The sequence below is a fragment of the Sylvia atricapilla genome, chromosome 5 (assembly GCF_009819655.1).
Source record: "Sylvia atricapilla isolate bSylAtr1 chromosome 5, bSylAtr1.pri, whole genome shotgun sequence".
NCBI classification, from domain to species: Eukaryota; Metazoa; Chordata; class Aves; order Passeriformes; family Sylviidae; genus Sylvia; species Sylvia atricapilla.
This window is the reverse complement of record NC_089144.1, coordinates 46,141,571-46,169,156: the sequence shown is the minus strand read 5'-3', so window position 1 is coordinate 46,169,156 and position 27,586 is coordinate 46,141,571. Positions and strand designations below refer to the sequence as shown.

Genomic DNA, 27,586 nt, shown 5'->3' with positions numbered 1-27,586 from the left:
ACTTGATACAAATTTTTACCCCTCTTTTACGCTACCTAGTGAAGAGGAGTTCAGACATTCTAAATGTATCCTTTCCTAACCTGTGTTCTGTAGCTATTAAAAAAGATTATATTCTATATCTTTAAGTTAGGCTATGCTTCAGCACAGTTTTGTAAAAATTTATGTTAGAGAGCTCCTATGTGGAACTCTACGCAAAATAATTTGCCTGGTATCATGCTTCATAGCCAAATAAATTAGCCTGCAGCTCCCTGCAGCTGTGATTTTGGGTAGAATGATTGCTGGACAATCCTCCAGCGAGATGCACAGACCTACCCCGTGAGAGAGCCAGTGCTTGTTTAAGAATATAGAATCACAAAACATGACAATAGTTACTATGATTTAAACTACATGGAGTTAAGTATAACTAGGGGAAGGTGCTGGCCAAACCACCAGTTCACTTAATCTGCATTAAAAAGTGCCTACTCTTTTTTCCACTAGAATGATTTTCTGGAATATTTAAGCAGCCTGTGCAATTACGTATGTGCAGCAAATTCCTTGACTATCAGGAACTAGCAGGAAAATAGCTTTCAGACAAATTCATCTCTCTGAGTGCTGTTATGTGTTTAGCTTGTGTTTAGCTAGTGGTGAAGCCTAAAGGTATCTAATCCTTTTGCTCCAGTCTGTCACACTGTTTACCACCATGACCCTCTATTGCTGTTTTGCAGAACCTATGCTCTAGACACAGGCATTTTCTTTTATTGGCTGAGTATATGCTTCCATTTATTCTTATATGGTAAAATCTGACAGAGTAGAAAAGAACAAATGCTTTGTTTACACCCCCCCATAATTTGCAATACTACAGGCTTGTTCCTTCTTAAAGCTTTCTTTTTTCTGGCTATGTAATCTTAGCATTTTCAAGTTTTTTTTTTTTATGTAAGTCTTTCCATGCTGCCAAGCACTTTGCCTTGCCCTGCTGTGGACCCTTTCATCTCAGTTAAATCTTTTACATAAGGATCTTGGATATGGGTTTAGAATTTTTTTCTATGTAAAGTGATTATAATACAAACTTTTCAGATCAAAGAGCTTGTTTGTCTTCATGGTTATAAAGCTGTGTGTAAATTTGGGGTGCTATGGCAATGATGAGTAAAATTTTGTCTTCTCAAAAATTCTGTTTGACAGCTAGGTTTTAAAAAAAATGACTACAGTAGATTTTTACAAGGACAATTTTAGTTCAATACTGAACACACGTGCAATTTGAAGAGTTCTGTTTCATTATACTTAGATGAACACCAAAGAGATCTACTAATCTCAAAAGGATTAGCCTAGATCTGAGGACTTTATCAGAACTGATCTTGAAATCATCTTCCCAATGTGAAATATATTTGCTTTCCTTAAATATCTTCTTCGTATGTTACTCAGTGCTTTAGAGAACCTTCTTTCTCATCCATGTTTCATGATTTTTTTTAACATCCCCAGGCTGCCTGTGCCATTGTGCCACTATTGCCAGTGCTACATAGCAGAACCTTTGTCTCTTTCATAGTTTTGGATACCACGAGGGTCCGTCATCCTGGGAGTACTCAGTAGTGTACAGCACGATGCCATTTTTAAGCTGCAGTCTCCAGATTCACTTGGGACCTTCCATTTCCCTTGGGTTTCTCCTCTCCTTGGACTGTTCTCCAGTGTTCCAGTCAGAATCACATTTTCTGATTCTCCTTCACAAGAGAATGAAAAGTTCTTTTCATCTTCCTTGATTTTCTTCTGCCTATGTGATTTATAGCATCACCAGTAGGAGTGGTGATACTCCAAAGGTGTACTGGTTTATCACATTTGAGCAATAGAGGATGGAATAATGTATGAGGTGTAGAAGGAATATGAAAGACTTTACCAACATTTAGGTACAATCAGATTTTAATTTCTGAAAACATATTTTAAACTCTTTAGAAAAACTGCTTTTGTTGGAATATAAGAAGACTGAGTTTAGATATGTAGAATATTTTTTTTTCCTGGTTGTATGTAGATAGTTACCTGTAGGTTAAGATAACTGAGTTAATAAGGAAAGAAGGAGAATCTGTCTTGCAATCTAAACAAAAACCACATTCTAATGTTCTAGAATGTTTTAGCTTTTGATGTTTCTGAATTTTAAGAGGTGGGAATTTCTGGTATATTTTAGAACTTTTAATGCTGCTGTCTGTAGGTACCAATGCAGGTTTGATTGTTATTTATAATACATAGTGACCTCAGAATAAATGAATGTTATACCTACACATCAAGTTTCAAATGGTAGAGAAAAAAAAACCTCTAATGTTTTTGTATATACCTCAAGGTAACACTGATTTCATGTCTAATCCATTAGTGTAAGAATAAAGTCATTAGGCTTGGAACTTGCAGTGAAACCTGATGATCACCATCTGACAGGAAATGTAAGAGAAAAGTAAGAACTGTTATGGGTATGTCTCAGTTGTTTTCCGTAATAAGTGGAACAGCATAATTTTATCCCAATGGTATGACCACAAAGTGGAGCGTGCTAATCTATTAGAGCTATGTGAACTTATACAGGATCCCGTAAGAGCTGGAGATTAAATGTATGGTTTCATTATATTTTATTCAATGATTCTTTTGAAGTTGACTGAGTAGGTACTTTCTTAGAAGCAGCAGTCTCACTTTCCTTTCTTTGCTTCTTAGTAAGAAATATACAAATAATACTAATGGTGAATAGTGTGCCATATTTCAGATTGCAAAATGACCACCCATGATAAGCTAATACAAAATAATGCTCTCGTTAAAAATTGTATAGTACCTGAAATTAGAGCACTGAGCAGTTTCCTTGGACTACTTGTTTATTTTCATTTTTATTCTATCCTAATGGCAACACGCATATTTATTTTATAATAGGCATATAAAATAAATTCAATATTTTTGTCCTTAAGTCTTGAAATAGTTGACCACTTATAACATACAGTTTCACTGTATTCTGTTGACAGATTTTTCCAGCTCCTGTTAATAAGCTTAGCAAGCAGATAATAATAGAAAATTATGCTGGACCAGATTCCTATACCTCTATAAAATATAATATCTCAAGAAATTCAGTTAAGAGCAAGTGCTTGATACTTACTATGCATTAGAAAAGTGCGCCCATGGACATCAAGAGTGTGCTAGAAATGCACCCCTTAGCTTTTCTGGGACTTTAATATATACTGGAATCCTTGCCTGAGTTCAGTGGTATAAGGTTTTAAACTGAGATTAGAATCAGAAACCAGATTTACTTGATGTCTCATGTCACATTATGCTTGTGTTGGTCTTTACACCAGTTTCTTTATTTTTCCAGAGAAATGTGAGTGTTGAATGACTTACACCGTTTTTGAGTATTTATTTTCATTTTTCTTCTCTTGGCATCTATCCTTCCTAAACTTACTGTAAGTTTCACTTTAGTGTCATGAGGGAAAATCTCAGAAGAGGTTCTTCAATTTTATTCGCCTCAGTAGTTATTTGAGATTAAGCAATTTGCATTAATACTACCACTATTATATTTTCACAATCGCTTATTTAGTCATCGATACTTCTTAAGACATATAGTGCTTCATAGGTGTTATAGATAAAAGCAGACTACTGACTGACTTGTTTACTGTATTTAACAGGAGCTTTAAGACATTATAATATGACTGGCTGGAGGAAGAATTTAAATATTAAGTCTTCAGCTACTTAAGAACGTGTCTGGAAAAGGGCATAAAGGTGTCCTAGTATTGTGGTGGATCTGAATGTGCAGTATTGAATCTACCACAGGCTAAAAGAACAGTACATGTCCTACATCTTCTGGTTGTAGTGGTTATTGAGATGACTGCAGTGACATCACTGGCTTGTTGTATCAGACAGGAAAAAGCAGCAACTTGCAGTATGTGGACTTTACACTGGTAGGTTTTCCTACCAGCCATAGAAAAGACTTTGCCTTCCTAGTGAAGATGATCTTGAATGCTGCTTCCACATGCAATGTAAATCAAGCTGCATTGAGAGCTGATAGTTGATAGTATTCTGCATCTCTGATGGGGGTTGTGTGTGATCCTTTTCAACACCTCTAGAGGAGTCTGAGTCATTGCTTGAACTTCTGAGAACAAAAGGTGGATTACTCTTTGACTGATCTTTTCCAGTTAGGCCTTCAACTTCTATAGCCTGCTAAGACATTTCAGTTGTCAGCTGTTCTACTGTATTGTGTTTACATTGTGTTTAGCAGTTGGCTGCCAATATGGTGAACCACTAGTAATTTGTTACTGCTGGATCTGCAAATCTTCTAGCAAAAATGTTCTGAAAAGCTTTTTTGATTATCCGCTCTCAACCAGCATTCAACTTCAGATGACTGACTCAGAACTGCATATAGTTCTTTAGATGGGCTTTGTCTGTTCAGGTATGATTTTCTTTTATGTCCTTTATTAAGCCAACAGCAACTTAATGGAATAATAACTGCATTTGCGTTAACACATTTCTACTGAGATTATGTGTGTTAAATAAAAAAATGTGCACTGGAGGAGTAATAAAGTGGTGACTTCTGCCTACTCTCGTACCACCTGATTTTTTCCCCTACTTTAATTTCTCTTCCTTGCTCTATTTCATGACAAAAAATGTATTTTCTATAAGTTTCATCATACTGCCACCCACTTACCCACCCTCTTTTTCACAATTCTGAGAGAGAAAAAATGCATGGTTTTCCACTGATTTTCATGGCAGTTATATAGCACTGAATTTTTCAAATCTTATATGACAACATTCAGGTGGTATAGGGCTGTTAAATAAAGGGATGCCTCTGTAGCTATTCTCCAGGCAGCTATTTTCCCTGAGACATTTAAAGCCAAAAATGGTGGTCATTACTTTGAATTATCTTTTTTTCCTTCATTTAAGAGCAAATGTTCTGTAGCCTTTAATTCTATGTAATATTTTTAAAATTGTTAACACTTGATTTTGCTTTTCTGTGGGCTCCTATGCCCTTCATTATCAGTTTCTTATTTTTCATCTGGTACATGAGTTTTTCAGTGAGTCACATTTTGGAGAGTGAGTCATGTGCATATTGATTCAGGGAGATGCATTAGTCTGTCATTAACATGAGAAATTCCATTAACTTATTTGGAACTGTTCCTGTGGTTAAATTTCAAGTAAAAAAAAAAAAAAAAAAAAAAAAAAAGTTACTAAGTTCCTTTCCTTTTGCACAGCCCATATTTGTGTATACCCTTCCTACATACCAACATAGGTCAAACCTACTATAGAAAGGCATTCCTGTAAAACACATTTCTGTAGCAAAATGTCCTTGCAGTCTCTATGACTTCCTGGGTGAATTCTGTTTTAGGGTTTTATGCTTCATGTGCTAAGTTCTTTTTCATGACATAGTAAAGTACTTGAATTGCTTTGATATTAAACATTTAAATTAAGTGTGCAAATAATCTGATTTATTAGTACTGGGTATGTGCTCAAAGTTGGACAAGTATTTAAAACACAGGTTCACTTTATTTTAGCTAATGTTAAGAAAGAGAAATAAATTTGGCAGTTCAGTCCTGTCCCAAACACATATATTAGAGTGGAGTAAGTTATGGAAGTGCCTATGTTTTGATACATTATAGAGAAGTTGCTTCATCCATGGATTAAACAAGTAACTTATATTAAATCACAGAATCAAAGAATTAGCTGAGTTGGAAGGGACCCACAAGGATCATCGAGTCAAACTCCTGGCCTGCACAGCACCACCCCCAAGAGTCACACCCTGTGCCTGAGAGCACTGTCCAGATGCAATGACCACTGCCCTGGGGAAACTGTCCCAGTGCCCAGTCACCCTCTGGGTGAAGATTCCTTTTCTAATATCCAACCTAAACCTCCCCTGACACAACTTCAGGTCATTCCCTCAGGTGCTGTAACTGATCACTTGAGAGAACAGATTACCTATTAGGTTTTTAAATCATAAGACTTTTATTTGATGAATAGTTGCATCCTTCTATGAGAGTAGTGCAAAGATTCAAAAATAATCTTAATATTCATTATTTATGCTACATGCAAGGATGAAGTAAAAATTTCAGATGTGTTGTTCTACTTCAATACGTGCCCAGATGTACTAATTTTATAATGTCATCTTTACTTAAAATTTTGACCTTATTCAGTATGCATTGTACTGGCCTTTTGGTTCCAGGATATATTTCCTGTATAATGTCAGATCCTCCTTTGGAGACAGTGGTTAATTTTGAGGTGCTTATCATGATAGGTGGCAATAGCACTTGCCCACTGAGGGGCAGCAACTATGCAATCACATAGTTTTCCTCATGTATGTGAATTAATCATTATTTGCCTGAAGTTAATATATTTTGCATTTGCTACATGCGGTCATTTCACTTGGCACTACTGGCTTCATGTTACAGGAATTTCTCCTCAGAATCAAGACATCACTGTGATCTTGAGTTCAAAGGGTTCAGATGTAGGGTTTCTTTTGGAGCCCTAGTCAGAAAATATTATCACATGCAGCTGGGCTGATGTGCAGTGGTGTAGAGACCAAGATGATTCCTGATGTAGCCCAGCATTTGTGCAAACTTGCCTTCAGTTTCAGCATAGCCAACAGATCAGGAAACAACATGCCTGGCATCCCCAGGGACTAAGGCAGAGGCAGGTACAGAGTACACTTCTCCATCATTCTGCTGCTGTAAGTACAAGACTGTCTTTGTCTTCCTGATACATTGCAGAATACAGGAGGTGCAGTCAAACTCTAGCCAGACTCAATTGAATTAGATGCAAATTTGGAACATGTTCATGAAAGAATGGCAGCAGATGTACAGTGTAAGGTGAAAGACAAAAGAAAAACATTAGTAGGGAGAGGGCCTTGGGGGATGTGGGAAAGGTGTGCCCAGGTTCTCAAAATCTTTCACTGTCTGTAAGACATAGGATTTATGTCATAATTGAGGCTCCTCCTTTTCAGGATCCTTACTGAATCTTAAAACGGCGCATTTGCTTAATGTGGGGATGCTACTGTAAAAATAGTAACTGATCGTGTTATATGTCATGCCCTAATGCTATTTTTTTCTTCTGCATATCTCAGGCATTTCCCCCTGAGAGCAGCTGGGCAGCAGCAGGGGGAGCACTGAGAGCACAGAACACTGTCCCAGCTCTTCGGTCCCTGGCTTGACTGCTGCAGCTGCTGGGGACAGCCGAGGCAGAGATCGACCTGCTTTTCCTAATAGACGAGATTCAGGAACGTTTTCCTACTCTATTAGTTCTTAGTATAATGTCAAAATAGAATACTAGGTAACAGAACTGTAATTTTTTGCTTTTATTTCACAGTGTAAGGTACATGTCATTTGAGCCAAGGAGAGTTAGAAGCACATCTCTGTTAGGATGATAGAAAATACATGTTTGACAAATTATTTCTACAGAAGAAACCTCCTACTGACCTCATTGTTCAAACTGAGTGGCAGCATTTGCCTTATCAAATGTCTAGTTGCTTTCTGCCTCATGTAAGCAGAAGGATATTGCCTTCTGGATTTCATCCTTGCTGCTCCATTTAAAAATACTGTTTTCTTGCAAAAATGATAAGTTAATGTTTGTGTCTCCAGAGCTATAATGCAATAGGAAATGGTAAATGTTTTTTGTACCTTTCATAGTTTGCTGATGCTGTTTTGGTCTAGCAGATACTATTGGAAAGGGCATGTGAAATACTTCTGCAAATGGATGATATTATTAAAAAAACAGATACAAGAAGGAGAAGGTTTGATATTTGGTTTTAAGTTTCCCTGGACTAGGACAGGAAAGTTTGCTGTGTGTTTCCCTGGACTAGGACAGGAAAGTTTGCTGTGTGTTGTGAAACAAGGGAATTGAGTTATATTTTTCCTGGAAGTGGCTGCTTGCAAATGCCAAGGCAGAAAGCAGACCAGTCTTCACTAAAAGCTGAGAAAAAGAGGGACTGAAAGGAAATAAGACATCTTGTATCATTTACAGTATATCCTTGAAAAAACTTGTCTAAGTAATAAGGTCATGCTGTTAGATACGAAATAGTTAACAACTGTTAAAAAGAAGGCCATAGATAAAAGTATTTATGTATGTTTTGCACATGGTGTACAGCTGCTGAGCTGTGAACTTGGTCACTGTAGGTCATAGTTAAGATTAAAGCTGCTCTCACCTTCTCTTCTTGTTGATTTTTAAGAGCAGAACAGACTTTCTCTTCTTCTGTCTGTATTCATCATTCTCTCTGTTGATAAATACTGGCTTTTCTCTTAGATCAGGATAGAGATTCCAAATTATTGTGATAGACAATCTGATGCACATATGTGTTTTGAAGAATAAATAGCCTCTTTATAAAGTGTCCTTCAATCTAAAGTATCCTAGTGCACAAATCTTGCTTTTTTTTTTTTTTTTTTTTTTTTTTTTTTTTTTTTTTTTTTTTTTGTAGATGGAGACATGAAGAGGAAGGCTTCCATACTTAAATTTTGGAAGATGTGATTTGAATACTCATTAAGTGTGAAAATGAGAGGTGATGAGATAGGCTCAGTAGTGTCTGAAGAATATTTGTCACTAACTGTAGTGGTCCAATGTCCTTATGCTAGATCTTACTTCTCTCTCACTTTTGTACCATTATTATTCTCTCTTTACATAGAGAAATTACTCTGTTAGCCTCTTACAACTGCAAGCACTGTCTAATACTTGATTCAGTGTTCCAGTAAAAACCAGAACTTTTAATGAATCTTTAATTCTCTGTTAATACCTTGTGATTTCTCTACCAAATTTTCCTTTTGCGTATCATATCTAATATCATGTAAGGTTTTCTCTCTGTTCTGTTTGAGGATATATGTTGCTTATGCTTCTGTCTCTTTTAACTTAGTCAGAAGTTCCCTTACTGAAGCTTAATACTGCAGTTTGTATTGACTTTGCCATTTCATAATGTCTAATTCAATTAATTGAGTAACTGTGATTTAGATGGCATTTTTAAATACATTTGTTTGGGTTGTTTTAACTCAAAATAAGCATAAATAAGAGCTTCTAAATTGTGCCGCTTTTTCTTTAGTTGACAGAAATATCTTCTACTCTATTTATTTATTTATTTTCTGAGAAGTGGGCATAAATAACTTTGGGTTTACTAAAACTCTCCCTACAGGGCTATATCAAGGCTTCCCAGTAGCATACACAGAATTAGATTTTCACATTCAAAGGATCTCTAAGGAGGCAGAATTAAATTATACAACAAAACAGAAAAATTAGGGAGTTCTGGGAAAGGAGTGAAAGCTGTGAGACAGTAACAGGAAACTGTGTGGTCTGGGTTTGGAGTTTTATGGGTTTATGTGACTGTCTGAGCTCTGTGAATTGATCGTAGATTTTTCTGTACCTCGTTTGCCTCCTCCAGACGCATCCCTCTTCCCAGGGTATGCAGCCCCAGTCTATCAAATTTGAGGCACTTGTGACCCCTTTTTCTGTGCAGCTATTAACTCCTTCCTTCCTCTTTGCAAATGCAGCTCTTTCCCTGCAGTAATTCCCACACATCTCTTTCCCATTTTCTGGGAAGAACTGGGCTTTGGTCAAGCAGGGATGGGTGAGAAAGTGATGGCAATAACTGTTTCTTCACCCTCCAAATAGACTTTTCCTAAGGGTTCCGTTCTAGTGCCTTTTTGATGGCAAGTATTAAAAGAGCTAACCCTGCTCTCCAATAGTCTGTAAATTAGTCTGTATCATGTTCATACCTGCATTGTCTAGTTGCATGAGGGTACCAGTCAGTTTATTCAAGTCATGTGTCTAATGAACTCTGGCATTGACTGATCCTTTTTTAAATGACCAGATCTGACTATATACTTTCCACTTCCTCTCATGCATATTGACGTTAAATTACTGTGATTCACACTCTATCTTAGGCTATTTATATAAAATACATCTAACAGAAATATGCAATTCTCATTCTGCTTGTGTATTTTGTTTTTATTGTTCAATAATTGTTTTTTTTCAATATGTTCCTATAATTGCTAAATACTCACACATTCCTCTTGCAGTGACTCTACTGTAATTCATCTTCCTTTAGTTGTGTTGAAAAATTCTCACTTACATTATGTGTGTGGTTTTTTTACCTTTACAAGGTGCACTGACATTTTTATATGACTTTTGTCTTCATTTGCTTTCATTGGCTTGTAAGATCACAGCAAATGTGTGTTACCTGCTCTACTGTGCTGAGCACTGCTGCAGTTCTTTGCATTTTTCTCCAGGGAGCAAGAAGTACTTTATTCTCTGGTAGAGCAATTCTGAGATTTAAAATACAAGTGCAGGGCAGCCACCATGGAAGATCATGTCATAAATAGAGGGGAAAGACCTCTAGCTGCTTCCTTTGTCTATGCAAATATCTAGCAATAATAGTCTTTCATGACCTACACTCTGAGAATTAAACCAATCCTTTTAATAATCAGTGTGAGAATATTGGTTGCTATAGCAACAGTCTATGGTACTACTAGAGTGTCAAAATAACCTAATGAAATACTAAGCTAAGAATGTTTTAGAAATTGACTTCTAAAATAAAAAGTAAATAAATCCACCCAACTTTACAAGATAGGGCTAGATTAATGAAGTCTGCAACAAGGAAACCACCATTTTCTAACCGAGGGGAATCAGAATAATGGAGTGGGATATATTGTGTTTCTTATCTTTGATGCATGAGTTGAGATAGAATTTTGAAATATTTTTCCTGCTTAAATGGTTTACCAACAACTTTTGTGTTAAAAAGTTAGCGTAAGAGTCGAGAGTTAAATGGTCCTTACAATTTGAGTTAGTGCCTGTCTGTGCAGTGCCTTTGCATCTCCTACAGTTTCTATCAGCCTGTGTTCATCTTTAAAGCTGCTGCTGTTTCTCTAATTCTTTTTCCCCCCTACTTTTCTTTCACTTCTCTATTGCCTTCCTTGCAGCAGACTCCATGCATTCCTTTATTTTATTGGCTAAAATAATCTGCAGTTAAGTGTTGGGGTTTTAAAGATGATTTTTACATGGATCTCATAGCAGTGCTTTAGAGTTAATGTCACTATCAGCTGTTCCATGTACCAATTTAAATAGGGACAAAGAATTTTTTTTTTTTCCTGGTTCTGGGTTTTTTTTACTTGTGAAAATTTGTGTTGACATGAGACTTTAAAAATTATTTATCACTGGGTTAACTTTCCTCCTTCTTCTCTCAAAATTAATAATAGTTGCCACTGCAATTCAGTTGGGGTCAACTATCCTGTGTAGCAAAATAACAAAAATATACTGGAACTGACCACTGCTCCTATTTCTGTCTTTCATAGAAAATTAGGATACTGGTTTGAGTAAAACCCAGCATTTTTCCTTTATCACTCAGATTAATGTGTAAGCCGCAGTGTTCATAAGTCAATGACTACTCCTGATACTTTTCATCCCTTCCAGACTATAAAGCAAAATAATACAGGTCATTTTTAAATAGATCTTTTGCCTACAAAATAAGTTAACACATTTATTATTGATCAATATAATTCAAAAACAGAAACCTCATCTTTTGACTGATTTAGTATTTTTTGGCTGCAAAAACCTTGGACCCTTCCAGGTAAATGTTAGTTTTTATTCTTCATGGAATATCCTAAACTTAATGATATTACAGCAAATTTGAAGTAAAATGAAGTAGAAAATGACAATTTCTTGATATTAAAGACAGTAAATATTTTCAATGTGTATTAATATTTTCACTCAGTTTTAAAGCATAATTACAGATAGCTCAATATGCACCTTCTTTAGAAAATGTTATTTTCATATAGCAGTTTAACAGTTGAGTAGGTACTTTGTATTAAAATAGCAGTTTATCCTTAGGAATTTGTGAATGGAACACTCTTAAGTTCATAAGATAAAATGTTTCTTTACAGTATATCACTGTGTTTAATTTGAAAGTATTGTTACTTTATGCACAGAGGCCTTCTTCAATGCATTTATCACCAAGGGAGGAAGAAGATGATGATGCAGCTGAAAATACTTGTGGACCTTCTGGTTTATGGGAGGCACTGACACCTTGTAATGGATGCAGGAACCTCGGATTTCCCATGCTTGCACAGGTATGTGATTCCCTTTTTGTCATTAAACTTAGTCACTATGGAAGAGCAGCATAATCTCCGCCTTAAGCCTTATTTATAGTCTTGCCTGATTCCCTTCAAAATTGCTACTTTCACTCTTCATTTTAATGTCAATAGCTGATTCCAAAATTAAATGTTGAGGTTTGGTCAGCCTGTTGCAATACTTACTCAATTGAGTTTAATATGGAGACTGATGTTTAGTACCCCTATTTTAGACAGATAGCTGTTGTGTTGGTTAGCTTTCTTTTTCATCTGGAAAGAAATTTTGAAGTCACATAGTTTCCTTTGGGACAAGTACTCTATTTTTGACCAGCTTCTAATTGATATAATGACATCTCAGCTACTTTCTTTATAGAATTAAGGACATCATGCATAACTCAAGTATGTAGGAATACAGCCTGAGACCTCTCATTTATGATTATGTAAGTTAAAGAAAAAAATTCCCAAATGTTTTCAAATGCTCATCATAATACAGAGGAGAATAAATAGAAGTGGGTAATATATTTGGGTCTAAGTCCCAGCAACTCTCAGAATAGTCCAGGCTTCAGTATCTACCAAGGCATTCCAGCATCTGTGTCCTGAACAAGTGATATTGTATTGCAACAGAACAGGATGATGCTTATTGCTGCTTCTGGGTGTCCCTTGTTCTCTACCCACTATAAATTAGCACTCTTGTTGCTGTAACATTTTTTTTTTTTTTGGTAGCATTGAATGAAGACCTGCCAAATTTCTGTTTAGAAATGTCTGGTTTTTTCAGTTGCATCCTTGGCACTGCATTTAAATAGCTTTGTCAGATTCTTGTGTACCACACTGGAATTACATATCCTGTCTCACCACCCTTCATACACTGTTGCTTTCATACCATGACTGTACGTTTTATTCCCTTTAAGTCTCATGGGACTTGCACCTGTTTGAAGTCAATGCTGAAGCCTTCCCTTGAGTCAGTGGAAACAGGATACAGCAGCTCATGTGCTTGAATAACAATGAGCACTGCCCTGTCTCTTGATAAGGATCCCTTATATTCCTTTCCCCTTTCAGTAGCTGTTTCCTACTTTATACTATCCATCAGTTTAGACATTTGGCAAAGTGTGGAGTTGTCGGAATTATCCTGATTTACAATAGGAGTACTATAGTTACTAATTCCTCATTTTTAAGCATTTGTTTCAAAATGTATTTCTTAAATGGAACTTTTCTTATTTAAATCCCACCTGTGGTTCAATTATTGTTAAATTTTCCTGTGATGAACATACATGCCATTTTTATTTTATAATTTTAGAAAACTTTTTTCTTGTTTCTTTTTTATGTAAAGTATACATAAAAGGTGCTATAAAATTGAGGGCTGCCTTTGAATAGTAGAATCGTGTGGTTAATTAGTTGGTATGTCTTTCCTATTTATAAAGAGAAATTCATTTCAACGATGATGTAAATTTTAAGATAGTGATTTCTGAATTAGATTTATTCATTGTACTTAAATTTTAATCTCAGACTTATGATATCTCATCCTTGCTCTGAGAACAATAAAAATTTTGACTATGAGTACAAAAAAAGAGTATATTTATTATGCTTTCATTTATGATATGACAGATTGCCTTTCTAGATTGTTTCTATCCATAAAAATTGATAACAGAGATAGTTCTGGTATTTTGTTTATTTCTTTTCATGGGAGAAAGGAAAGAAATTAGGTAGTGAAATGTCTCCAAACTGAAAACCAGTGACTTTGGTTTCTATAAATTGTTGCCATCACTGTATGCAGTCTTTCAAGCTGTCAGCTAATCTGTTGGATTTTTCACATTTACTTCAGAATGCAGCAAAGAACATCTTACTCTAAGAGATTGAAAACATTAAGTATATATGTAAGTTTCTGGATTAAGAACAGTATCTGGAATTGGTCTAGCAAATTATATGTTATGTGCAATAACGTGTTTTAGGTAAAAGTACAAAAATATGATTCTGATACTCATGTCAGTGCACTAACATATCAGAAAGATGTCATCATGAAAACTGTGAGATAAGGGTATTTGACATGGTGTCCTAAAATTTGTACTTTGATAAAGGTCCTAAAATAGGAAAAAGAGTCTACCAATTACTCTTGAGCACAAACAAGTTCATTTTTACACTTTTGCTTTATTTAAAAATAGATTTTACAATAATATAAATATATTGTGTTTGCACATCAATGGTGAACAAACATAAAGATTGATTCTTGCTTTATATACACAGTCAGAGGCACAATGATATCATGAAATTGAGTTTTAGGTGAGATTATGAAAATGTCTATCTGTGACCTAGTGAGCTAACAGTTTTCAATATGCCAAAGGAGAGGGCAGTAGTCTTCTGGACAAACTTGGTTTCTTTTTTGCAGATAGGGGAAAAAAGCTTGTTTGGAGGTACTGTGCTGGGAAGTGTCATTTTAGGGCTATTATAGAAAGTTCTGTGTAAAATGTTATATCATTTAAAGCCTAGCATAGCAGTAATAAAGATATTCTCAGAACAAGCAACTCTTTTACAGTCTCAAAATTGGTGACGTGCTGGAAGAGTTTTGTAGAAAAATCTTTGTGCCTTGTAAAAATTTCAGGGGTTTAGAAGACACAGCTGGATTTTTGGAGACTGAAATTTAGACATATCTTCTTATTTTAGCAGAGACTGTATTCCATTTGTAGGTTATGATTTAGGGTTAATTTGGGGCTGTTGCTTTGTTCTGGAGTTAATCTTTGGTTTAGGGCAGAAATTCAGTACCTACATGCATATTCACAATTTCTTGAGAATAAAGCAGCATACTCTGAATGTATGTATATAATTCTGTTTTCTTGTTCATGGGTAGCATACCTTGAATATTTCTCTGCTAAGGGGCAAACAGGGCCTGATGAACAGAGATAAACAGAGGGCAGTCTGCAATGTCAGAGAGATGAGTGCTGCAGAATTCTATATGATCCCTCCAGTGTTATCAGTTTAAAGCAAGCAGTTCACACACCTTAATCTTGACAGCCATACCAGCATATTTTTCTAATTATGATATAAAGTAATTGTGAGATAAGGCAGGTTTAGCTCTGTCCCATTTAGGATGCTGCAGGGTCAGCTTGACTGGACTGTCTTGAATTGTGTTGTATGTAAAACTTAAAAATCCTGACAGTTATTTTGTATGTTTGGCATTATGACAGCCAGGAACAGCTCATTTGTCTGTTACAAAATGAAAATAATGTCTGTAAAGAGAGCAGTGCAGTTGCTATGGAAAAATTGAACTTTGATTCAAAAGCCATAAGTATAAATGTTGATGTTGCCAGTTGCTGGGAAGCATGGCTCTTTACAAAAATATATGGAATATTTACTTAAATATTTAAATGCTATGTTTCTAGCTTAGTGTCAAATTTTCATCTTCTAAGAGGGAATGAACTTCTGGGAGACCTTGACATTTTCCTTTAAGATTGATCAGCATTTTGTTTATATAACTCTAGGATTTCTAGAGGTAGGAACTCCAGCAACTTTATCATAGATTGCCTTATGAAAGAGAGACTTTCCCCCCCAAAATGCCTTTTTATTTAGAGGGAGGGAAGAAAAAGTGGAGTCCTAACTACGTTTTTAGGTGTTGAAAACTGTATGTATACAGTTTCTTTATCAATACAGGCTATGGTGGGAATATTTAAAGTTTGGAATTTGGTGCATCTGTTAATAGGCTTATGTATTTCGTGTCTGCCTTCCAGAAGATATTTTTTTTCTGTCTATACTTCTTTTTTTAAATTTTGAAAAGTAATTTCTAAAGGGAAGAAATTTTGTGTACTCTTTGTATTGTAGAAGCTAGTTAAGGTTGTTCTGTAAAAAGCCTGACATTGAAAATTATTATGTTGCAACTATTTCTGCATTTTCAAAGTGGGTTCAAGATACGTGAGAGATATATGGGATAATTAAGTAGGGAAATAACTCAATTTTCACATAGACATCATATCTGCTCCTAAAAAAACCATCTGTACTGATGCTCTCTGGAGAGAGATTGCATGGCTCTATGTTGTCTCTTTCTGAAGAATTTTAATATTGGGAATTTTATTTGGCATTATTTGTTTTCATTTTAACATATTCTTTTGGTTTGAACTCCCTCTATTTTCAGATGCCTCAAAAATTTTCTTAGATTTTAAGCTCAATACAAATATTGAAGTAATTTTTGACCTGCTAATTTTTTAGCTCCCTGTGGGAGTATAAAAGAGGCAGTCTTTTTCCTTTGTTTTTTAATAAAAACAGAGAAAGACATGTTTTTAATTAAACAATAATGGCTGAAGTGTTTCAGCTTGGTTTTTCAATCCATTAATAACTTTACCTTTCAGTGCATTCAGTGAAAGCACATTTCAAACTAGACTGGTAAAGAAGCAGATTTGGCTGACCTTACTCGGTGCTGAAGTTTCTCCAAAATTAGAAACAGTCTTGTGGCATTACCTAATTTCTGTGTTACAGGGGAGGAAACCTGTCTTCTTGTATACTGCTGATATAGACAAAGTAGAGAAAGCTTTGGCCTAAAATATACCTGACAGAGTAAGATGGTTATATTATCTATAATATTTTCCTATAGTTTCTAAACTTCAGTGGAAAATATTTTTTGTCTTCCTAATTTAGTGGACTAAATGATGAGTTTACTTAAATGGGAGTAACATGGAAAGCTCTACTACCCATAAAAACTATTTCTGCTAAACTCTTGATTTGCAGTGTTGTCTCTTTTACAGTAAGCTTAGGTCTTATTAGTAATTTCAGGAACACACTACCCACACACTGAAGCAGCTACTGAAAAGTGCAATATGTATTCTGCCAAGAAAGAACCAGCAGGGGATGATTATACCCTGCTGAACAGAGATAGAAAATAAGTATATTGAAAAAATTGTGGCTTATTTTAGTGCTATACTACATTTTCTGATTGTGTTTTAAGGAATGAAGCTGAATGTTTTATTCTTGCATATGATATGTATTGCATATGTAGTTTCTTAAATTCCAGTGTAAATTTGTAGGTGTCATGTTGCAAATGCATTTTTACTGTGTTAGTTGTGTAATCTAGACAGCACTACACAGGTGTGTAATATGACCAAGAAGTTATAATCCTTGGGTATTTTCAGAATTGACTAATAAAGCTTCTAATGGTTAAGCTCCTTGGGTATTTTCAGAATTGACTAATCAAGCTCCTAATGGTTAAGCTCTGCTTCAACTGCAAGTTTGGATGGGATGACTTCCAGAGATCTCTTTCATTTTGTTTCTAACATCTGTGTTCTGTAATTCTCTATAAGGCTGTGGGACCTCAGATGAGCTTATATTTTTAAAAATTTAGGACTGCGTCTGCAGTTTGTAAATGACTGTTTTTGAGATCTGGCTATCCCAGTCCAGCACTGTGTAAATCTGGTCACTGCTGGGATGTTTTGTCTCTTGGTGTGATCATGAAACAGCAAAATTAGATGGGATGAGAGAGAAAGGTGTCAAGCTGTACTGGAAGTGTTGATGTATGTCAGAAATAATCTGAAATATTGATGACTGTAGTGGTTTACATGATGGAATTTAATTCCTAATAAATTCAAATTCATGTGGAAATTACAGTTGAATTGAATGCTGTCACATATCTAACTGAAACGTCACAATGGTAATATGCGAAGATCTTACATAGTATAACTCTAGTACATTTTTTCCTTTTGTGGTTTGCAATTTAGTGGTAACCAGAAGACACACTTTCATGGAATGTTTTTGCTTTCAGTACTGCCTCTCAAATTACTGGAAAATGGAAAAAATCAATTTGAACTGCCCAGTGAATAGATAGTAATAGCACATGGCAATTGGTTTTGTACATGAAAGAAGTTTGACTTAGTGTTTAAAACTTTATGTTTGAACTTTGGCTGCTTTGTTAGCGAGGAAAACACATAACCACCGAAATGATTATGAGGTGCTTTATTGAAGAGCTCTGGGAGCCGGGGTACAAACTCAAATCCAACTCCAACGAGGGTCCAAGAAGGCCCTAATATTATACCCCTCTGTTACATAACTCCATGTTAATCATTAAACCTACATTGTTCTATTGTATACATCCAAGCATGAATTTTGTAAATATTTTCTTTTACGATTCTAGTTTGAAATAATAATCATGTTCAGCTACCAAAAATCATTACAATTCGATCATCTATCTTATGATGATTAGGTACAGTTTCACCCGATCTAGTTTCCAAATACAAGTCATCCCAATCTTCTCCTTCTCCCCCCATCCCGATTACCCAGGCAGAGTTATACTTGATTTGGTTAAAACAATGAAAGCAACACCTGGTTGCAGTGAAGCGGAGACTCTATTCCCAGCTTCTCTGGTAACCAAAATTATTAACCCTATCCTAACAGCTTCATAACAGAAATATTAAAGCAGCTATATTAAAACCTGAAAATTTATGTTGAACTTCCTGGTTGTTCTGACCAAACTGGGCTACTGTTCAGTATTAACATTTCCTGGGGAAAAATGCCATCGTACATATATTGTATTTGTTGTTCCTATCGTAGTAAGAGGAGGAACAGTTAATGCACAGAAGTCCTCATGTTGAGGAATCTGGAATTAGGATACCAGTTGAATGGGGATATCTGGACATGGTGATTACTACATGGAGTTGTTACACTCATTAGCCATGCAGTCAAACTTTGTGTCAGGTTGTATTTCTGTGAAGGGCTGTTTAAAGGCACTTGATGTTTTGCGATTATTTTCTTGAGCATAAAAACTTTTTTTCTGTTTCATTTTGTTTATTTTTAATGAAGTTATAAGTATATCTGAGAACCAAGCTAGTACTGGAACCATGAGGGATTTTTTTTTTTAACTTCAGTTTTTATAGTACAGAAAATCATGGCTTCGTAGATTAAATCCATGAGAAGTCTGTAAAATTTACAGATCTGATTTCTTTCTGAAGAAAAGACCTGACTGACAGCTGGACTTTTGTAAAGCAACAACTATGTAATATCTGACTGTGAATCCTCTCTTGCTGTGCAAAAGGAATTGCATGCCTTGGTTTTAAAGTCATGTCTGGTAATTGTATTTTACAGAAAACCTTTAATGCTGGTATCCAATATACTGAGTCTGAAAATAAGATAGATCCTAAATCAACAAATTTCTTTAGTATAACCCTAAATGTGCTCAATCCCACTTGGGTTTCCATACAAATGGAGCTTTATAAAGAGATACCTTATATTTTCACCAAAATTCAAACTAGTCTAAAACTTACAGTTTCTTCAAATCCCAAACTGATTGTTATGATTTTTTTCACTATAGCAACCTGTAATTAAGAAGAACTCATGAACTGGATGTAAAATAAAATGATACTGAAGTTGAGGGAGTCTGTATTTGAGATATCAAAGGAAAATATATAAGACTACATTTTTGCAGGTTTTCATGAAAAGGTATTTTGTATTTACTTTTTATAGAAAATGTATTCTAGCAATTATTGTGAAATACTTTTTACTTTAAGGTCTCTCAGGAAGGTAATTCAGCTACAAAATGGGAATCTCATGTTTCATGTTTGTCTATCTAAAATGTTGTTAATCATATATATCACTGTAAAATGCAGATGCTCTATTCACTTTCCAGGAGTACTAAGCAGTTTAGTTTCATATAATCTACTATAATAAAAAGAAGTCACATTAATGCTTATAATAGTATGGAGAATAGCTGTGTTCCTTCGGTGGAAGGGGGAGATAGCTTTTTTAAAAAAGACATTATAAATATGTCTCTGTATAACCCAAACAATCCACCAGGCATTTCGCAGTTTTTCTAGATAAAAGGTGTAAGTGTGAAGACATTGAGATAAACCCATGAATTGACAGTATCAAGCCAGGTCTATTATTTTTGGAGGTGCTGTAATTTTTTAGCATCCTAGTTTTAGTTATGCAGTATTTTATACGATGAAGAAGAAGAGAGAAAACAAAACCTTTAGGCAATGTTCAGTCCTATTTATATCTACCTAATTCTGAATTTAGTAAAATTGAGTCTATTACTCTCAGACAATGTTTTAGCCAACAGTCTAAGTACTTACAAACCACTAGGTTTGTCTCTAATTAGCTTTTATGATTAGCAGATACCACATACAGGTAGCAGTTCTATATACACATAAAGCTTTTTTTAGTAAACTGTAGTAATATGTTTGTATATAGGCAGGTGATTAAATTCTCTCTTATTCAGATTGGTGTTATAGAGTTAGTGGTTTTGCATTGTGAAAAATAAATATTGAAAGCAGAAAGTTCCTTCAGAAACCAACCTGGATGTTCTTGCTCCTTGTATCAAGTGTCCATATCTCTGAAGATGTTTGACTGCTCTTTTCTATTGAACAGGAAGCCACTGGGAGCCAGCCAGTGTGAGATATGAAGTAGAGGGCTGCTTTTGAACACAAGCCTAGTTTTAGAGCTGAATTTGTGTGCAAATGAAATACCAGGACTCTTAGGGTATTCAGCTGACAAAGCAGAAGGCTTTCCTTCACTCCTTTCTATCCACTTCCAAAGTGGACAGACTGAGTGTATCTTTTTTAAAATCACTCTTGAATACAATAATGTTCTATTGTAAGGTTCATGAGCAGTTGTTGATCTGCCTCTTAAGGATAGCAATCTTAACATATTTCTCCCACAGACAGTTGCTTCTCATCAGGACTGTAAGATCAAAGAAGAGCTGCACACACTCCACAGTTAGGATTTTTAGTGGCTAGAATCTCATTTTTTGACCCAGAAAGAAAGACCCACTGCCAAGGGTTTCCTGTTGTCTGGCTTTAGGAGTTTCATGTGATATCCAGGCATTCTGAGTAGCAAATTTCTTTTACTTACCAACACTGTTTCCTTATCATGAAAATATGAAAGGATCTTGAGTTTGGAAATTACTCGAATGTTTTTTAACTTTTAGCATTTGCATTGCTATTTTGAATATGAGCTATTATTTGATGAAATACAAGAAAATAATTGAATCATAGCCTAGAGCAATAGAATCATTGGGGAAAAAGGTTTTTTTGAGAACTTTTTGCCATCTTGGTTTTGGAAAACACTAATGTGTTTCCCAAATGAAGGAATTAACAGCATTAACAGAGGATGCCTGTAATAAAAGTTTTCCTTACAGCTAGTGTGACTGCAAACCTGAAGCAAGACCCCTTAATTCTTGTTAAATAGATTGATGATTCTGTGGTAGCTGTTCCAAAACTGGAATCTTTCAGTGAACTATAGAAAAAATTTTAAGTTCAGATTTTATTGAAAATGTTATTTAGGTTCCCTTATAAACTTTATTAATTTTATTTTATATAATCTTCACATTCTGTTTCCATTTCACAATAGCTAGGGCTAAGAATTTGCAGTGAATAAGTAGATTTTCATACCACAGACATCATCATAGTAACAATTAAAACAGTAGAGCTTTGACATAAAACAGTGGGATTTCCTGTTTAAAGACCCATACAGAAGTAGCATGTTTATCAGCAGAATGATTTTCCTTCAGTGATGAGTAGTGAATTAAATGATTATGTTCCTGTATCATTCTTATATTTCCATCTTAGCTACTGTAGTCCAACATGGCCACATCAGCCGTCATAAAATTGCTAAGAATATAGGCAGTATGAGAAGATAGCACTGAACCATGGAGCTTTTTGTATCCATAAAACCAAAAACCATGTTAAGAATGTTAGTGAGCTTTGGCACACTTTTTGCCAGGAAACCGAAGAGTTCATAGGTTCCCATTCAGAATTAGTGTTCTGAACTGTGGTATGAAATGGAAAATTACTGGGTTATTTAAGAATATAGGAGATAGAGGCAATATCCTCTTAACTTGTGTTTACTGCTAATGCGTACATTTCCTATGTTGTCATGGAATAATTTGTTTTACTGTTTTTAAGCACCACCTTTAGCTTACAGTATGAATTTACTTTTCCTCCAGCTGTCTCTTACTGTTAAACTTAGTTTTCACATTGCTGAAGTATGTACAAAGTTTATTTGGTACTATTTAATTAGGAAGTACTAACTTTTCCAAACTTTGCATGCTGCTGGGATCTTTAAAGAACAATTTAAAACTCTTCTTCTGTTAATTTTGTATTTCACTTTTCAGTTATGTAACACATAAAAGCAGTATTAACAACAAAGTTTTTTTCATTTAGATAATACAACTCTCCATAACTTCAGTATTTCAAATAACATTTTCTTGTTCTTTCTATTTTGCTGTGGGAGCATGTGTAGGAGAGATTTCTTCTAAGAGAGTCTTGGTTTATGCTGTTGCAATAACTTTTATACTAAACATACTTAAATTTTTATTTCCTCTGTGTCAAAAACTTTTAAACATGGAAGATTGTCTTTCCTGAAATAGCAAATATTTATTTGTCTCTTCTATCAAATCTGTTGTATGTGGTATTAATTAATTGGTTTCTATTGTGCAAATTTTTCAGATTATTTACTTGACTTCAGCATAAGATGCATGGGCAGATATAGAATATTTTCAAAAAAGGCATAGGTTATTTGTAATAAGTAATGGATTAACACATTTTGATGTTAAATGTTTCTTTTAAAAGAAAACTTCTGCCATAATGTCTCATTTTAGTGAATTTATCTGTCCTCCAGTCAATCAATTTATGGCTCTAGGGTTACTATTCACAGAGCTGTTGTGTTTTGCTTCAAGATTTACATAAGTGCATTCAATTCTTCTCCCCACAGCAACAGATATATTTTTCATTTAGTGACACAGTAGTTGATAGAAATTTAGCTATAAAATGTGAGAAATATGAGTCTGCTTAACATAGAGTAGTGTGCTAATTGTTTTCTGCATTTGCTATCAAATATTGACTTCAGTATATGGTTTCTCAATACCTAACATTTTCCATGATTCCTGCCCTTATAAGGTGAGGAATTAGTCTTCGCATTTGCTGCTTCAATTGGAGCTGTGTGTGTATGTTTAAAACCTCGGCATTAGAGCATAAGCATCTTGCACAGAAATACTGTTTCCATGGAGCTTAGGTTTCAGCTCATTTTATCTTTTTTTAAGATAATAGCCTTTATTTTAAAGAGGCATTTTCCCATGGCTTGAAATTCAAACAAGACATGATTCTTTTAGCATTTTTCATGAAAACAATAGGAAAAAAAAGAGGATATTTAAACTGGAAGTGGCTTTCAAGTTTATAATTGTATTTTTTTCAGATAAACTGAAATGGTTTATTAAAAGTTATTGTATTACACTACATTGCCACACACAACCATTAACGTTTGCATAAACTAGATTATGATATTCTTTGTCACAGTGAGTTATTTATTAGAGGAAGCATCTGCTCTTTTTAATGGCCGAAGTGTTGAATGCATGGGAAAGCATGTAACATGACTACAACAATCTAGCTTCATTTGAAATGCTGAAGATCTGCCAGTCAGAATTATGAAAACATTGCATAAAATATAGTGACATGTTTCTGCTGCTGAGGTTAGCACTGCATTCATTATGTTCACAATTTACCCGTGTCTTCACACATTTATAGTTTAGGCTATATTAGTAAGTTTTGTATTGTAAGGCATTGTAGGAACCTTTAGTTTTCAGAGATTTATGTCTGTAGAGTTTTTGTATGAACTTTTAAATTTGAAACATGGATATGTGAAAATATGCATTAGAAAAAGAGAAAATAAACCTATATTTGGGGTATTATATAAATAATACTCTTTTTTTTCATACATAACATTTGAAAAAGCAGATCTAAATTTTAAATGGTTTCTGAAAAACTAAATATCATGTTTACATTTCTGACTAAATAAACAACACAACAACTCTAGCATGCTTTTTAAAACTGGTGTTTTTCTGAGCTCTGTGGAAGGCTTACTGAAACTTACAGAAGCTCTTTCAGTTGCTGAAAGTAAATAATTATTTCAGTTAACTCTGTACATGTATTATTTCTACAACAGCAAGCCTTGCAATTTCAGATATTTGGTGAAAGGGTAAAAGATCAAACTCTTTTAAAATCTGTGCTGGAAATGCTTTGTGCAGACCAGAGTAGATCCTCTGGTGTCATTACCCTTAAATGAGATTATTGGTGATTTTCCAGATTCTGTAATATATTATGAACCTTATTATATGTTCTATGGCAAATTACACATTCAAGTGTTTCTAGCTGTCATAACAATGAACATTTATGATAGTTTGACTCATAAAAAATTATTCTAATTGTGTCTATGAAACTTTCTTTGGTTAAATTATTAGTAATAGATAAATCTGTTTTTACTAGCCATGAATTATAGTAATATTCCTGATATCTTTGACTGGAAAGGCAGTGAAAATAAATATTTCACCATCTACTTGGGGTTTTGGGTTATCGTGGCATAGGGAATACTTTCAGTTGTTTTTGCTTAGTACATTATTGTGACAAACCTGTGCAACACCGTTCAGGTTCAGGCATTTTCCTTTCCATCTTGCTGCATGTCAGAAAACTGTTTTAATTATCTTTAGTCAGTGGTCAGGACTTCTTTCTTGCTTGAATTCTTGATTCCTCTCAGCAACCCTCAGTTACTTATCATTAATATTTTAGTGAGAAGTGTCCCAGTCCAACAAGGTTATACATCAGTCTGTTTACAAACGTCAAGAAGTATGTTTGATGCAAATAGACTCAAACTAGATGTAAGGAAAAAATTTTTTTACAGTGAGGATGATGAAACACTGGAATAGTTTCCCCAGGGAGGCAGTAGATGCCCCGTCCCTGGAAACATTCAATGTCAGGGGCTCTGAGTAACCTGGTCTAGTGTAGGATACCCCTCCCCATAGCAAGGGGTTGGACTAGATGACCTTTAAACATGCCTTCCAACCCAAACCATTTCATAATTCTATGATTCTATGACATAAATGGGATAAATGCAATATTCATTGCTCACTCTCAGAATAATCAGGAGCTTTGGGTTGATGGAGTATATAAGATCAATAACTCTCCAAAGTTTCATCAATGAAGTATCTTATAAGGAACAACTGGGCAGAATTTATCATACTATGATGGAAGAGCCATCTGGGTTCTAGATGCTGGTTCTCTGGCCTTCAGCAAGCCAGGGGGCACAGCAAAATATCCTGGTGGATCTGTAGGGGTATGTCAGAACTCAATAGCTGTTCTTCACCATCTATATAAACGAAAAAGATATTTCTAAAGGTGGCATTCTTCATTTCTATGCTTTCCATATTATTTCTACTTTAAAAGAGTCATGTGTGACCCTGGTGTGTTGTCCCATGTTCCAGGGATGTAATAAAGCTTCAAGTGACCTGATTTTTATAGGAAAGGATATTGACAAAATGAAAAAAAAATCTGTTAAGTACAAATTCTATCTTCTTCTCTGTCAGAGTGTCAGTTCAGATTAGGTGCCTTCTGAGCCTCTGTCATTCTATTCATAGCTCATACAAACACAGATTTGCATATACTGCTTATATCTCAGCCCTTAAGCACACACACCAGCACACACACTAAATCACTAGGTTGGAAGAGACCTCCAAGATCAAGTCCAACCCATGCCCCAATACCTCAACTAAACCATGGCACCAAGTGCCACATCCAGTCTTTTTTTAAACACATCCAGGGATGGTGACTCCACCACGTCCCCAGGCAGACCGTTCCAGTACTTTATTATTCTTTCCATGAAAAACTTTTTCCTGATATCCAACCTGTATTTCCCTTGGCTCAGCTTAAGACTGTATCTTCTCCTTCTGTCAGTTGCTGCCTGGAGGAAGAGACCAACCCCCACCTGACCACAGCTACCTTTCAGGGAGTTGTAGATTGATAAGGTCACCTCTGAGTCTCCTTTATTCCAGGCTAAACAACTCCAGGTCCCTCAGTCATTCCTCATTGGGCTTGTTTTCCAAAGCCTTCACCAGCCTTGTTGCCTCCTCTGGATGTGCTCAAGCATCTCGACATCCTTCCTAAACTGAGGGGCCCAGAACTGGACACAGCACTCAAGGTGTGGCCTCACCAGTGCCCAGGACAGGGGAAGAATGACCTCCTTGCTCCTGCTGGCCACACCATTCCTGATCCAGGCCAGGATGCCTCTGGCCTTCTTGGCCACCTGGGCACACTGCTGGCTCCTGTTCAACTGCTGTCACCAGAACCCCCAGGTCCCTTTCTGCCTGGGCACTGTCCAGCCACACCAACCCCCCTGCAGGGGGTTACTGTGGCCAAGGTGCAGGACTCAGCACTTGGACTTATTAAACTTCATCTTGTTAGACTCTGCCCATCCATCCAACCATTCCAGGTCTCTCTGCAGAGCCCTCCTATCTTCCAGTTGATCAACACACGCTCCCAGCTTAGTGTTGTCTGCAAATTTACTAATGAAAGACTCAATACCCTCATCCATGTCGTCAATAAAAGTGTTGAACAGAACTGGCCCCAGCACAGACCCTGAGGGACACCACTGGTGACTGTCCCCAGCTGGATGCAGCACCATTCACCACCACTCTCTGGGCCCGGCCTTCCACCCAGCTCTGAACCCAGCAAAGAGTGCTCCTGTCCAAGCCGTGGGCTGCCAGCTTTTCCAGGAGTGTGCTGTGGGAGACAGGGTCAAAAGCCTTCCTGAAGTCCAAATCCTTTCATCCACAGCCTTTCCTGCATCCACCAGGCGGGGCAGCTGGTCATAGAAGGAGATCAGGTTGGTCAAACATGACCTGCCCCTCCTAAACCCATACTGGCTGGGTCTGATACCATCCTGTACATGCTGCATGATGATGCTCAATATAAACTGTTTCATTACCTTACAAGGTACTGAGGTCAGGCTAACTATAATTACCAGAATCCTCCTTCCTACCCTTTTTTGTGAATGGGTGTCACATTGGCCAACTTCCAGTCATCTGGAACCTCACAGGTGAGCCAGAACTGTTGGTAAAGGATGGAGACTGGCTTTGCAAGCTCATCTGCCAGCTTCACCCTAGGATGGATCCCCTCTGGTCCCATAGAGTTATGAACATACAAGTGGCTCAGCAGTTCCCTGACTACCTCCTGGATAACAGGGGAGCCATTCTGCTCCCTGACACCATCCACCAACCCAGGAGGACAGTTGTCCTGAGGACAAGCCGTCTTCCCACTAAAGACTGAGGCAAAGAAGGCGTTAAGCATTTCTGCCATCTCCTCATCTGCAGTTACTAAGTTCCCTCCCTCACCCAATAAGGAACAAAAATTGTCTTACCCTTCCTTTTACCATTAATATATTTGTAAAAACATTTTTTATTATCCTTTACAAAAGTTGCCAATTTAAGCTTGAACTTTGGCCTCCCTAATTTTTTTCCTACATGCCCTAGCAGCCCACTTAAATACTTCCTGTGAGACCTGACCTTCCTTCTGAAGATGATATATCCTCTTTTTGTTTCTAAGGTCCTTAAAAACCTCATTGCCCACCTAGGCTGGATGTTTGCCTCTTTGACTCATCTTTCATGACTCATGTTTCTAAGGTCCTTAAAAACCTCATTGCCCACCTAGGCTGGATATTTGCCTCTTTGACTCATCTTTCAGCACACAGGGACAGTCTGTTCCTGTGCCCTCAAGATCTCTGTTTTGAAGCACACCCATCTTTCCTGAACTTCTTTATTTTTAAAGGCTACTTCCCAAGGAACTCTC

The 27,586-nt window shown here is 36.1% G+C and overlaps 1 protein-coding gene across 2 annotated transcripts in view; it reads left to right on the top strand.

Annotated features, from left to right (window-relative positions):
* The window catches only part of ANKS1B (ankyrin repeat and sterile alpha motif domain containing 1B), a 413,515-nt gene that overhangs the window by 85,745 nt on the left and 300,184 nt on the right, over positions 1 to 27,586 (top strand). For both annotated transcript variants that reach the window (XM_066319365.1, XM_066319364.1), the window contains exon 9: positions 11,874 to 12,014. In XM_066319365.1, the coding sequence (XP_066175462.1) occupies positions 11,874 to 12,014 (141 nt within the window). The remainder of the gene's footprint in view (positions 1 to 11,873; positions 12,015 to 27,586) is intronic.